The 13,646-nt window shown below is 34.2% G+C and overlaps 1 protein-coding gene across 5 annotated transcripts in view; it reads left to right on the top strand.

The window, feature by feature from the left end:
- Positions 1 to 13,646, top strand: part of FAM135A (family with sequence similarity 135 member A) — an 88,430-nt gene that overhangs the window by 48,710 nt on the left and 26,074 nt on the right. For all 5 annotated transcript variants that reach the window (XM_081044202.1, XM_081044200.1, XM_081044201.1 and 2 more), the window contains one exon: positions 237 to 392. In XM_081044202.1, the coding sequence (XP_080900328.1) occupies positions 237 to 392 (156 nt within the window). The remainder of the gene's footprint in view (positions 1 to 236; positions 393 to 13,646) is intronic.

Genomic DNA, 13,646 nt, shown 5'->3' with positions numbered 1-13,646 from the left:
CTATGTTTAACATTATTGCAATTATAAGATATCTCAGATAATGAAATAATTGGTTAGGTTGGAAATTGCTACAGTAACTATCAAATAAAGAAAAGCCATTGGTCAGTTGGTCTCTCTGTGCATGCACATTTCCTTTTAAAATGTGTACTTTGCCTTTGTGTTAATATTCTCAATAGTATATTAGATATGTTGTGGTAAGTCTCAGAACAGTGAAGATTTTATTCTTGTCATTTCAGAAAATAGAAAATCCTGATGAACTGGCAGAACTTATAAATATGAATCTTGCACAACTTTGCTCACTTCTAATGGCTTTATGGGGACAATTTCTGGAAGTTATAACACTACATGAACAACTAAGACTACTATTAGCACAACAGCACCATACGTTGAGGGTAAGTTAAAGTAACATTAGAGCATTTTAATGAGTATTATCATTTACCGTTAGAAATTTCTTATGAATAAAAAGCCTGATTTTTACCCACTACCGTGTTTCCCCGAAAATAAGACCTAGCTGGACAATCACCTCTAATACGTCTTTTGGAGCAAAAATTAATATAAGACCCCATCTTATTTTACTATCATGTAAGATGGGTCATAATATAATAATATAATGTAATATAATGTAATGTAATGTAATATAATATAATATAATATAATATAATAAATATATAACATAACTGGGTATAATATTAATTTTTGCTCCAAATGACACATTAGAGCTGATTGTCCAGGTAGATCTTATTTTCGGGGAAACAGGGCATGTTGATAATTTTTGTATGATGATATTATTATTACTGTTCGATTTCTAAAGTTAATACAAGAGTGCAGTTGAGCACATGACCTATCTTCATTACAACCCCTGCCAGTAAGAATAACCATGTAGATGTAAATAAAATAGGAAAATATATGTATAGGAGAGCCCCTGGAACCCAAGGACAGGAATTACAGCCAGGTCTCACTAGGAACAGAAATCAGGAACTAGAAAGCCATCTCAAACTAATATAGAATATCTCGCTCCAACTTTTCCTCCTTTCCCTTGTTCCTCTCTCCTTTCCTCACCTTGTTTAGGAGCATGTATTATGAACTTGGCAGAGTAGGAGGAGTAGTCTAGACATACATGTGTTCTCTAAGACTTGTATGCATTTTATGCAGAAATTTTCGTACAATTTTATTGTATAGAATGTCAAGGGGCTTTGAGATGTTAAATCTTTGACAACCTTTCCATTCTCACCACTTTATGTGCTCTGTATGCACACTAATTTTCCTGAACTACTAGTAGTTCCTGAAAAACATTATGTTTGTTTTCTTTTTCCTTTTTTTCTTAATTATAAAACATATAATCAAAATCAGAAAAGTGCATAAAACATGCACATTTTAACAAATAATTAAAAATACATACCCTTTTAGCTATCACCCAGGTCAAGAAATAGAAAATTGTCAACACCACAGAAGTACTCTATATGATTTTCCAGTTTCTGTTCAATCCCTGCATTTAGAAGTAATCATTGACCTATCTTTTGTGATGATGAGTTCTTTATTTTTTTAGTTTTATCACCTATGTATGTACGCTAAATAATAGAAGTTGTTTCAGCCTGTTATGTTATTCAGCCTGTTTTTGAATTCTATATAAATGAAATCGTATACTGTGTCTTCTTTTGTATCTTTCTGTTTTCACTCAAGATTCGGTTTGTGAGATTAATTTATGTTTTTGTCAGTAGCTTTAGTTTGTTCATTTCATTGCTGTGTTGTATTCGTTTGAATATACCCAGAATTTGTTTATGCATTCTACAGTTGGTGGACATTTTGATTACTTCTAACTTGTAGCTCCTACAAACCAAGCTGCTATGAACATTGTTGTACACATTTCCTGGCACGTCAGTTTCTCTGAAGTATTTACCTGCAAGAGAAATTGCTGTGTCATAGAATATTCATAACTTCAATTTTACTAATGATATCACTAGAGTGGTTTTAATTTTCACTCCCACCAGCACTGTGTGAAAGTTCTTGTTACTCTACATATCCCCCAACTCTTAATATTGGCAGACTTTTTAAATTTTGACAATCTGATGGATGTAAAATGGTATATCATTGTGGTTTTAATTTGCATTTTTCTGTTGGCGCGGTGCAGTTGAGCACTGTTTTGTATAATTGGGTATGTACTGGTAGATTTCCTCTTTATGATGTGCCTCTTCAAGTTATTTGCCCATTTTACTATAGGATTACCTTTCTTTTTCTTCTTGATTTGTAATAGTTTTCTATGTATTGTAAATATTGGTCCTTTGTTATGTTTTATAAATATTTGTTATGTTTATAAATATTTGTTATGTTTTATAAATCTCTTGTTTCATGGTTTTTTCCAATGTCTTTATGATGTCTTCTGATTAACTAAAGGTTTTAATTTTAATGTAGATGGAACAGAAGAGAAAGGCCAGATACAGATGTTCATATTTTGACATAATACAGAGTGTGCCAAAAAAATGTATACACATTTTAAGAAAGGAAAAAACTGTATTAATTATAATACTCAATATATACCGATAACAAAAGATGAATACAAGTCACGTTTGACTTCCGCAATTACAAGAGGTGCTCAAAGTGGTTACCATCAGTGTCCAGACACTTCTGATTACGACGAACTACTGCTTGAGTATAGATAACATCTCTCAAAATGTGTATACATTTTTTTGGCACCCCTCCACCCCCGGTATATGTAGATTGACAAGGAAAAGATGAGATTTTCAATAAATGATGGTCAGACAATTGGGTATCCAGGTGGAAAAAATATGTGATGTAAAATTCAATTCCAGGTACATTAAAGACAAATGTGAAAGACAAAATCATAAAGCTTCTAAAATATTGTAGACAATTTACAGAAGAGAACACAATACTCCCATGTACTCTTCATCAGAATCACAAGTTACCATTATGGCATATTTGCCTTATCATTCCTTCTTTTCGTGGATAGGTACATGTTATATACATACATACATTTTTTTTTTCCTGGACCATTTCATAGTATAGTTATAGACATCATGTTCATTTATCCCTAAATACTTCAGGGTATGTTGACTAAGAACAAAGATAGTCTCTTACTTAACCACAGTGCAGCGATCAACTTTAGGAAATATTATATTGATACAGTACTGCTATCTCATGTACAATCCATTTTTACACTTGATCTTAGCCAAAAGGCCAAGAAGCGTTACAATCCATTTTTAAATTTCATCAATTGTCTTAATAATGTTTGTTTGATAACCTTTTCCAGGATTAAATTCAGGATCACACATTGCATTCAGTTGTCATATTCCTTTAAACTCTTTTTAGACACATTTAATATGGAATTAGTTTCTTACATTTTCTTTGTCTTTCATGACTTTAACTTTTTTTGAAGAGTTTTGGCCAGTAGTAGCATAGACCGTTCAACTTGAGTTTGCATCGTGTTTCCTTGTGGTTAGATTCAGGTGATACAATATTAGTGAGAGATCTATATTTTATTTCTTTTTCAATCAGTTTTGGTACGTTATATTTTTCTAGAAGTCTGTTCTGTCTAAATTTATTTATTGGCAACAAATAATTCATAATATCTTTGAATTATCTTTTTAACATCTGTAATATCAGTAGGATTTTCCTGTGTTTCATTCCTGATATTAGTTATTTGTGCCTTCACTCTTTTTTCTTGATCAATCTCACCAGAACTTTGTCATTTTTTAATTTTTGTTTTCAAAGAACCAACGTTTGATGTTAATTCTCTCTTGTATGATTTGTTTTCAGTTTCATTAGGATTGTTTTTGCCTTTAGTATTTCCTATTATTTTCTATAGTTTATTTTGCTGTCTTTATTAACTTCTATAAGTAGATGTTTAGCTTATTAACGTTAGCATTTCTTACTGTATATGCATTTAAATTTATGTTTACCAGTACTACTTCAGCTGCATTTCACAAATTTTGATATAATGTATTTTTATATTTTTCAGTCCTCAGTATTTTCTAATTCTTGTGAGCAATTTATTTTTTGATTCAAGGTTATTTAGAAAAGTTTCTTTTTTCCCTTTAGCATATATAATGGTTTCCTAAAGTCACAAATCTATATGTTCCTTTATTTTATGTATATAAACAGAAACAATATACTAGTCAATGAGAGGATACCATAGAAACTACTTTATACACACATGACTGCAAAATGGGGAAAATTGCAACCTACAATAACAATTTGTTTTTGGAACCTACCATCTATTGCATCAAAATTTTTGACTAATTAACACATATAAACAAAACTATTAGTATACATTGGATATGTTGTCTCAAATTTAGCTATTTTCCCTTGCTCGTATGTCCAACAAATTGAATGCTTACCCATATTCAATCTTCTTCTGAAGTAAAGGACCAGAGACAGTTCTTTTCCGTAAGTTACTATGTTTTGCATCAAGTGACCCTGCAATCCTGAATTAGAGATTGGCGCTTAGCCCAAAGCCAGTCATCCATAGCATGGACATGAGGAAGACGAGTAATTTTTGAGGTGGCCTGCTGCATAAACAGCCAATCTGGGGCATTTTCTATTAGAAGAAGGATTGTCTAACATGTTCACATCATTTCTCTTGAGTAATTTAAACATGGAACACAGAAGAAGAGATACCGTTAGGTAAGCAGTGGCAGAAATCAAGAGAGAAAATACCGTAGGCAAAAGCCATGAGACAGTAGAAGCCATGAGTTAACCAATTATCATTTGTAGAGATGAAAGTAAAAAGGGTTAAAAGCAAAGCAGAGAGAGTCAGAGATAGAGAGGAACATGAGAATGGAAGAATGACCAGAAAAGGAGACAGCAAATGCTTCTTTCTGAAACAATAGCTACTAGAGTTATTTTAGGACATTAGTGTATTTGTTACATTCTAATGGCAATAACAGCATATCAATTTATAAGAACTGGCTGTTTGGATTCAGAGTCAGTTCCCTGGATATCCTTACTTTGCTGAATATCCTTATAAAAATCCCACACAGCCTGAGGTAACCTGAGCATACCTCTATCTCTTGCTCAGTAAAAATCTTTCATATCCAGGAGTATGTTTATTTATTTCCAAATACATGAATTTTCTAGTTGTCTTTTGGTACTGATATCTAGCTTATCTTAACTGTGATTAGGACACACTCTGTGTGATTTCAGTACTTTAATATTTTTTGAGACTTGCTTTATTTATAGTAGGAATGCATATTCTGGGTTAAGTGTCCTGAATATGTCTGCTAGGTTAAGGTTATAAATCATTTTGTTCAACTTTTTCATTTTTAATGATTTTATGGCTGCTAGTGTTATCAACTACCAAAAAAAAAAAATGTGTTAAAATCTTCCACTATGATTATGAATTTGTCCTTATTTGCTGTTACCGACTAGTAAGTGGCAGAGACAGGGTTCAAACCCAGGCAAAATGGCTCAATAGTTGGTGTTCTTCACCACTTGGTATTTTACTTCTCAAAATAGAGATAGCAAGGATCAGAGGAAACTTTATAGCATAATATTTTATGGGGCTGGTGTCCTGGGTGGAATAGGAATAAGAAGGTAAATTTCAATAGTCAGAAAAGCATCTGGTGAACAGAATTTTGAAAAAAAGGAGCAAAGAAAGGAGAGCAAGACAAAAATAAGGTTTATGGAAAAATAAAATGCCAAAAATAAAAGATTTTAGCTAGAGCTTCCCTTTTGTCACCCATTCCAGATAAGACAGGGCCTATTTAACTCTTACAGGAATCAAGGAGGGGTAATTAGGAAACAATGAGAAAGTGCCCTAATGTTTCTTAACCAGGGATAATAAACCTGCCCTGCCCTGCTGTGTATCATAAAAACTGTAGAAATGGTGGCATATTATGTCCTTTGGTTCCCATTTATGTAATTCAACAGGAACTTTGCTCATAAAGTATATCAGTATTCTGAGAATACATTGCAAAGCCTACAAAAACCAAAGCAGTCTAAGGGTCATTCATTGTACAGAGACAGACTTGGCTACAGTAATGTCTTCAGGCTGTCTGCTAATGTATTTAGAGGCAGCAAAACTAAACTAAGTCACAGAAGTGGATCTATGGTATGGAATCTCTCTTTGTCGAGGTAAAAGCAAATATTAAAGCAAAGAGACTAAAAAGAGGAAGTGTAAATCTATACTTGAAAAGAGCAATTGAATGAATTAGTTCAATTATTGGTTCAACCATATTATTCAGTATCAAGATTCAGAAAGGGCAGATAATCAGATTCTTGGAAAATTAGGTCATCCAAAATTGTTGAGTTCTGTAGTCACGTGCTGTGCACAATCACATTAGAGCATAGAGACGATTGTATGTGAATGATTCACAGTGCGCCATGCTAATTAAAAAGATAAAAGAAAGAATAATGTCAGCATCATGGTGACATAAGATGTTCCTGGTTTTTGTCCCACCCACAACAAAAGTTCAGCATACATTCACAAACAAAAGTGACTTCGTGGGAGCTGTGGGATCCAGCACCATACATCAGGGGACCCGGGAGGAGTCTCGCCACCTGTGTGTCAGGTAGTAGGCACACAGACCTCAGTCCTGGCTGTGGATCCTACAGTGGCCTATTAACCAGCTCCAGCTCCTCTTCGTGACCATCTGGGAGCCCTGGAGAGCACTGACTAAGACCATCATCTATGCTCGAGAGAGCCTTTGTGGAAGTTCAGGTTTCCAGAGGAGAAGTTCCAGCACTCCACTGGAACACAAAAAATACAAATTTGGACACATTGGAGGTCCAGCAAGAGAAACAGCTTGTCTTGACTCACACCGCCCCTCACCCAAGGTGGCACCTCTTAGGTCCAGGAGAGCCCTTCTTTGTCTGTGATTTCTCCTGTAGGGAAAAAGAAGAGCAGATGAGTGAGTACCCAGCTTCCACAGCTGTGCAGGACATTGCCAGAGAGAGTCATCTTGCTCTCTCACCCCATGCAGAGTACTAAATTGGAAGCTCCATGACTGGGGATGGGAAGAGACTGGGAGAGCAGCAGATGGGACTCTCAAAGGCATTAAGGAATGTGGATCCTACTAACTACATCACAGAGGTCATCAAGACATCTGCCTGTGAGCTGTTGGGAAAGCCTCACCTGCAGATACCCCCAGCTGACCATGAGCACCTCCATCATCCCACATGTCTCACCCACACATCCTCCACTCAGCAGGTGGCTTCCTATCTGCACTACCAAAGGCAGCAGTGCAGCGGTGAAAGCAAGCTTTGGCAAACCTGTATCCCCCATAAGGCTATATCAGCGGATTTATTAGCAGAAACCTTACAGACTAGAAGAGAGAGTGGGATAATATATTCACAGTGCTGAAAGTAAAAAACCGCCAACCAAGAATATTCTATCTAGCAGTTATCCTTCAGGATTGAAGGAGAAATAAACTTTCTCAGATGAACAAAATTCTTGAGGTAATTCATCACCCTAGACCTTCATTACAAAAAATGCAGAAAACAATTCTCAAGCTGAAATAAAACAATACTAATTATAACGTGAAAATAACAGCACACCAGTAAGGTAAGTATATAAATTCAGAATACTTTAATACAGTAATATGGTGGTGTGTTAACTATTTAAACCTAGTATAAATGTTAAAGGACACGAGTATTAAAAATAATTATAGCTACAATAATTTGTTAGTGGATACACAATATGTAAAGAGGTAAATTGTGACATCAAAAAAGAAGAAAATCAAAGCTTATCACCATAGAAAATCATCAGTTCACGAAGGAGGGCAGCAAGATAGGAAGAAAGGAATGAGGGAACTATAAAACATCCAAAAAACAATAACATGGTATTAGTAATTCCTTACATACCAGCAGTCACTCTAAATGTAAACGGATTGACTGCTCCAATCAAAAGTCATAGAGTGGCTGGATGGTTAAAGGAAAAAGAACCAACTATATGCTCCCAGAAGAGATTCATTTTAGCTTTAAGGACACACAAAGGCTCAAAGTGAAGTGGTGGAAAAAGATACTCCAGGCAAGTGGAATCCAACAGAGAACAAGGATAGCTATACTTATATCACAAAAAACTAGACAAGTCAAAATAATAAGAGACAAAGAAGGTCATTATATAATATAAAGACAAAGGGATCAATTCATCAAGAAGATCTATCAATGTAAGTATACATGCACTGAACATCAGAGCCTAAATATATTAAGCAAATACAGATCTGAAGGGAAATAGAAAGCAATACAATAATGAAAGGGTCTTAATACTACACTTTCAACAATGGATAGATCATCTGGCCACAAAAATCAACAAAGAAACATTGGATTGAACCATACTTTACACCAAATAGACCTAACAAACATAAGAACATTCTATCCAACAACAACAGAATACCGTGTTTCCCCAAAAATAAGACCTAACCGAAAAATAAGCCCTAGCATGATTTTTCAAGATGACATCTCTTGACCATAAGCCCTAATGTGTCTTTTGGAACAGAAATTAATATAAGACCCGGTCTTATTTTTGGGAAAACACGGTACATATTTTTCTCAGGCACACACAGAACTTTCTCTACGATAGATCAATTGATAAGTGAAAGTTCAGGTCTATGCAAATTTAAGAAAATTGAAACCATACTGAGTGTCTTTCCCATCACTATGGTATGAAAGTAGAAATCAATTAAGAGGAGGAATCTGGAAAATTCACAAATATGAGGTCTGACAATTAAGTTTGTGAACTTGTTGCAATGATGTTGCTCACCTTTTTTGATATCAAAGGGATTATTCATTATGAATTTGTACCAACTGGACAGTTAACCAAGTTTACTACTTGGAAGTGCTGAAAAGGCTACATGAAAAAGTTAGACAACCTGAACTTTTTGGCAACAATTCATGGCTCTTGCAACATGACGATGTACCAGCTCACACGACACTGTCTGTGAGGGAGTTTTTAGCCAGGAAACAAGTAACTGTATTGGAACACCATCCCTACTCACCTGATCTGGTCCCCAATGACTTCTTTCTTTACCTGAAGGTAAAGGAAATACTGAAGACATTTTGATGACGTTCAGGACATCAAGGGTAATATGACAACTACTCTGATGACTATTCCAGAAAAAGAGTTCCAAAATTGCTTTGAAGGGTGGACTAGGCTCTGGCGTTGGTGCATAGCTTCCCCTGGGGAGTACTTCGAAGGTGACCATAGTGATGAGGTACGTAGCACTTTTTCTAGGATGAGTTCGCCTAACTTAATTGTCAGACCTCATAGACAAGAAAAAGAAAAGGTATCCAAAACAGAAAAGAAAGAAGTAAAATTATCTTCTGGTCAAAGATGATACATGTATGAGCTTTCCTAAAGACTCAACCAAAAACTGTTGGAATTAATCAGTAAATTCAGTAAAGTTGTAGGACATTCAGGAAAGTTGTAGACTACAAAGTCAACATCCAAAAATAGTTGTATTTTATATACTAACAATGAAACAATGGAAAAACAAATAAAACAATATTCACAATAGCATCAAAAACAATAAAACACTTAGGAATAAATTTATCCAAGGAGCTGAAAGCTACAAGACTTTGATGAAATTTGCGGATGACACAGATGGAAAATATCCCATGTTCATGGACCAGAATTAATATCAATATATCCATACTGCCTGAGCTATTATAGATTCAATGCAATTCCTATAAAAATTTCAATTGTGTTTTTCACAGAAATAGAAAAAATAATCCTAAAATTTGTACAGAACCATAAAGGAGCCCAAATAGCCAAAGCCATCCTGAGAGACGTGCAAAGCTGTATGCATCAACATGTTCTGATTTCAAACTATACTACAAACCTACAGTAATCAAAACAGTATGGTACTGGCATAAAAATCAACAAATAAATCAATGTAATCAAATTGAGAGCCCAGAAATAAACCATCAATATCTGACAATTAAGTTCGCAAACTCATCCTAGAAAAAGTGCTACGTACCTCATTGCTGAATATCACTACCATCACCTTCGAAATACTCCCCTGGGGAGCTATGCACTGACGCCAGCACCTAGTCCACCCTTCAAAGCAATTTTGACTTGATTTACTGTCCAGTTGGTACAAATTCATAATGAACAATCCCTCTGATATCAAAAAAGATTTGCAACATTGTTGCAACAAGTTTGAGAATTTAATTGTCAGACCTGGTACTTAGGAGTGGAATCACTGAGTTGTATGGTAACTCTATGTTTAACTTTTTAGAAACCTCCAAATTATTTTCCACAGCCATTGCACCATTTTACATTCCCACCAGTAATAGAGTGTTCCAGTATCTCCACATATTCACAAACACTTGTTATTTTATGGTTTTTTGTTTTTGTTATTTTTATTATGGCCACCTAGTGGGTTGCAAAATGGTGTTTCATTGCATTGTGGTTTTGATTTGCGTTTTATTAATGACTAATCATACTGAGCAGCTTTCTGTGTGTTTGTTGGCCATTTGTGTATCTTCTTTGAGAAATGCATATTCAAGGAAATATTGTATTCAAAGTCCTTTGCCCATTTTTTAATTGCGTTGTTTGTCATTTTGTTGTTGAGATGCAGAAATTTTTTATATATATGCCAAAACAACTCTGATAGATGATTTTCAAATATTTTCTTCTATGTTTTGCCTTTTTACTCTCTTAATAGTGTTCTTTGAGGCACAGAATATGAGGACAGAAAGAAAAGTCTTAAACTCAAGTTTTCCCAATATAAGGGTCTTATAAATTAAGACCCTTCAGCAGTTATTTTCATGGTGAAATCTTTAAATGATAAAACTTATCCCTTTTTTAAATTGAGAGAAAGTTTTATGTTTATGGCTGCTACTAATACAGTTTTCTTAGAATCATTAATTTATTACATGCAGTGGGAAAAATCCACATGGCAAGTGGGAGAAAAGTTTTTTGTAATCTAAATTTACTTAATGTATATATCCATGTTATAGCAGACTCTTATGTCTGATATTGGTATATATTTGATTTTTTTAAAAAATTCCTAGTCCTCAGATGCTTAGCATAAAAAGTTTACATTCAAGAGATCTAAATTTTATAAACTCAAATACAAGCTTCTTGAATTATCATTGGTTACTTATTTTGAAAACCAGGCATAAAATCTAATATCTGTCTCTTCTGTTTAAGAACTTAACAGGTGACAAAAGTGAAGGGGAATAAATTTTCATGTCTTTAATTAATATTGGCATATATACTCATAAAAGGTGAGATATTTTCCCCTCTTAAAAAAATTATCCTGCAAAAAAGAGAAAATTACTTCTTACTTAAGTTTTTACATTTTCATGTTACTGAATGCTCTCTGAACTTTATTTTGAACACAAAATAAGGGCAAAAATCTATTGTCTTTAAGATAACAGGAAATAAAGTCAAAGATTAGGGTAATATGAAACATGGTGACAAACGAAAGAAACAGTCTCCTTAAGTGACTTTAAAAAGAGCACGCCAAAACAAAATGCTCAGGGAATGCAATCACTAACGTGTTTATCTCTGAAAACTACTTAGTGAAGGCATATTAGCTTGAAATACCTCAGTCAGTGATAGTGTTTTAGATGCTTTTACAAGTTACTAACAAAATCAATAAAAAAGGGAGTCAAAGATACGTACTCACATTTAGTCATTATTCCTGGGAATTCAACTTTACACTGGCAAGTGTCAAATGTCAATGTAAACCAACTTTGTAAAGATTCTCTAAAAACCAAAACAAGTTGTTATGCTATGGTGATCACAAATATACCCTTACCAAACTAATGAAAAACAAAGTTTCATGTTATACAAATGACAGGATAATATCTCCTGTGAAAGCATTATACATGGATTCAAAAATAGCTGTATCTCAAATCACTTGACCTAAGTGAGGATGATGTTTGTAGTTGAATTCAATCTTCCTGAGAAATAAGATCCTACAATAAGATCCAAATAACCCCAGAGATATGATCTAGAAAACTTAGCAATTCATTTTTGTCCTTGATCAAAGTGAGACAGGCAAATAGACCACTGCCCAGTGTTAGTGAAACACAATAGATGTTGTAAACTGCACAGCCAAGAGACAGGCAGAAACATGAGAGGAGTAGAGCATGGATGTAATTATGCCAGCCTACTGGGTGTTAAGACTATATTATATGTATCTTCAAGTAATGAAGGTTTGTTTTTATTTTATTGAGGTAAGTTTAAATCCAGTAAATGCACAAATTTTAAGTGTTCAATCAAATGAGTTTTGACAAATCTGTTCACCCCTCTCACTAGCACCCCACTCAATTCATAGGACATTTTCATTACTTCAGACATTCCCACACCCCATAAGTAGTCTCTGTTCTGCTTTCTATCATCATTTAATTTTGTCTATATTTAAAGTCCATATAAATAGACTCAGTAATACAATATGTACTCTTTCTATATCTGACTTGTTTCACTGAGCATAATTGTTTTTAGATTAATCCGTGTTGTTGTGTGTGTCAGTAATTGCTTTTTGTTGCTGAGTAGTATTCCATTATATGGTATTGTAGAGTTTATCTTTTGTCCTATTGATGATTTCAATTTGTTTTCTTTTTTGTGTGGCTATTATGAATAAAGATAATATAAACATGGTTATACAGATTTTTTTGTGAACATGTTTTTATTTCTTTTCTTACTTTGTTTATCTATTCAGTATCATTATGTTAATGCCACACTTACTTGTCATAATATATAGTACTCATATCCTAACTTTGATCTTGTAAATTTGACATTTTTCTATATATGTTTTTCGCCCCAAATTAAGATGTGCTGCTGTCAGGTGGCAGTCATACTTTAGTTATGGCCACATAATGCAGTTAATAGGTTTATTTATTACACATTGCCACAGCACAAAAATTATGGAAGGAGTAAATTTAGAACGAGAACTATTATGGCTGTATAGAGGAGAGGAAAAATTTCCTTGTCACAGGGAGTCTGAATTCAGAAGGGCAGAGATAAGTGGATTGGAGCACAAGATTTGGAATTTCTCAAATTTTTGTTTGAACTCCGTCTTTATCACTTACAAGCTATGTTATCTTGGACAGGTAATTAATTTCTTTGTGTCCATTTTCTCACTTATTAAAACTCCACTTCATAGAGTTTTTATATGGTTTAAATCAAATAATGGAAATAAAATGCTTAGCATAGAGCCTGATAGGTAAGATGTTGTTAAGAAATGATAGCTATTGTCGGAATTAGGGATGGTAGGGAGAGAAGGAAAAACAACTAGCCAGTGTTGCAGGCCCAGCTGCAATTTCGGGAATCCATATGACTTAGGGCTGCATTTCTTCATACTTTATAGCCCTCAGGTAAAACATCTCTAGTAGATAGATAGACAGGCAAGTATTTTTCCTCACCTTTTCCTTAGTGTTAGAGAGGAAGAAGAGGCAATTGGACAACATCTGAAAGTAATGACACAAGATGCATCCTTCTCAGAGATGCCTTGTACCTTCCTCTCCCCACCTCCCTCATTAATTTGTTCCCCTGAAGACCCTAGCTCATCTGCTTCGGGAAACAAGTTTAATAAGTCAGAAATTCAACTGGCCAGATCTTGATAATGAGTCAAATATATCGCCAATTTATTGTATGTTTAAAACCAAAGAAACTTAAATCATATTTCTCTTTAGAAAAGAATCTTAGATATAATATAATTTCAAAATGTAAAATAATTTCT

The sequence above is a fragment of the Rhinolophus hipposideros genome, assembly GCF_964194185.1.
Source record: "Rhinolophus hipposideros genome assembly, chromosome: 3".
NCBI classification, from domain to species: domain Eukaryota; kingdom Metazoa; phylum Chordata; class Mammalia; order Chiroptera; family Rhinolophidae; genus Rhinolophus; species Rhinolophus hipposideros.
This window is presented reverse-complemented; position numbering and strand designations above follow the sequence as displayed.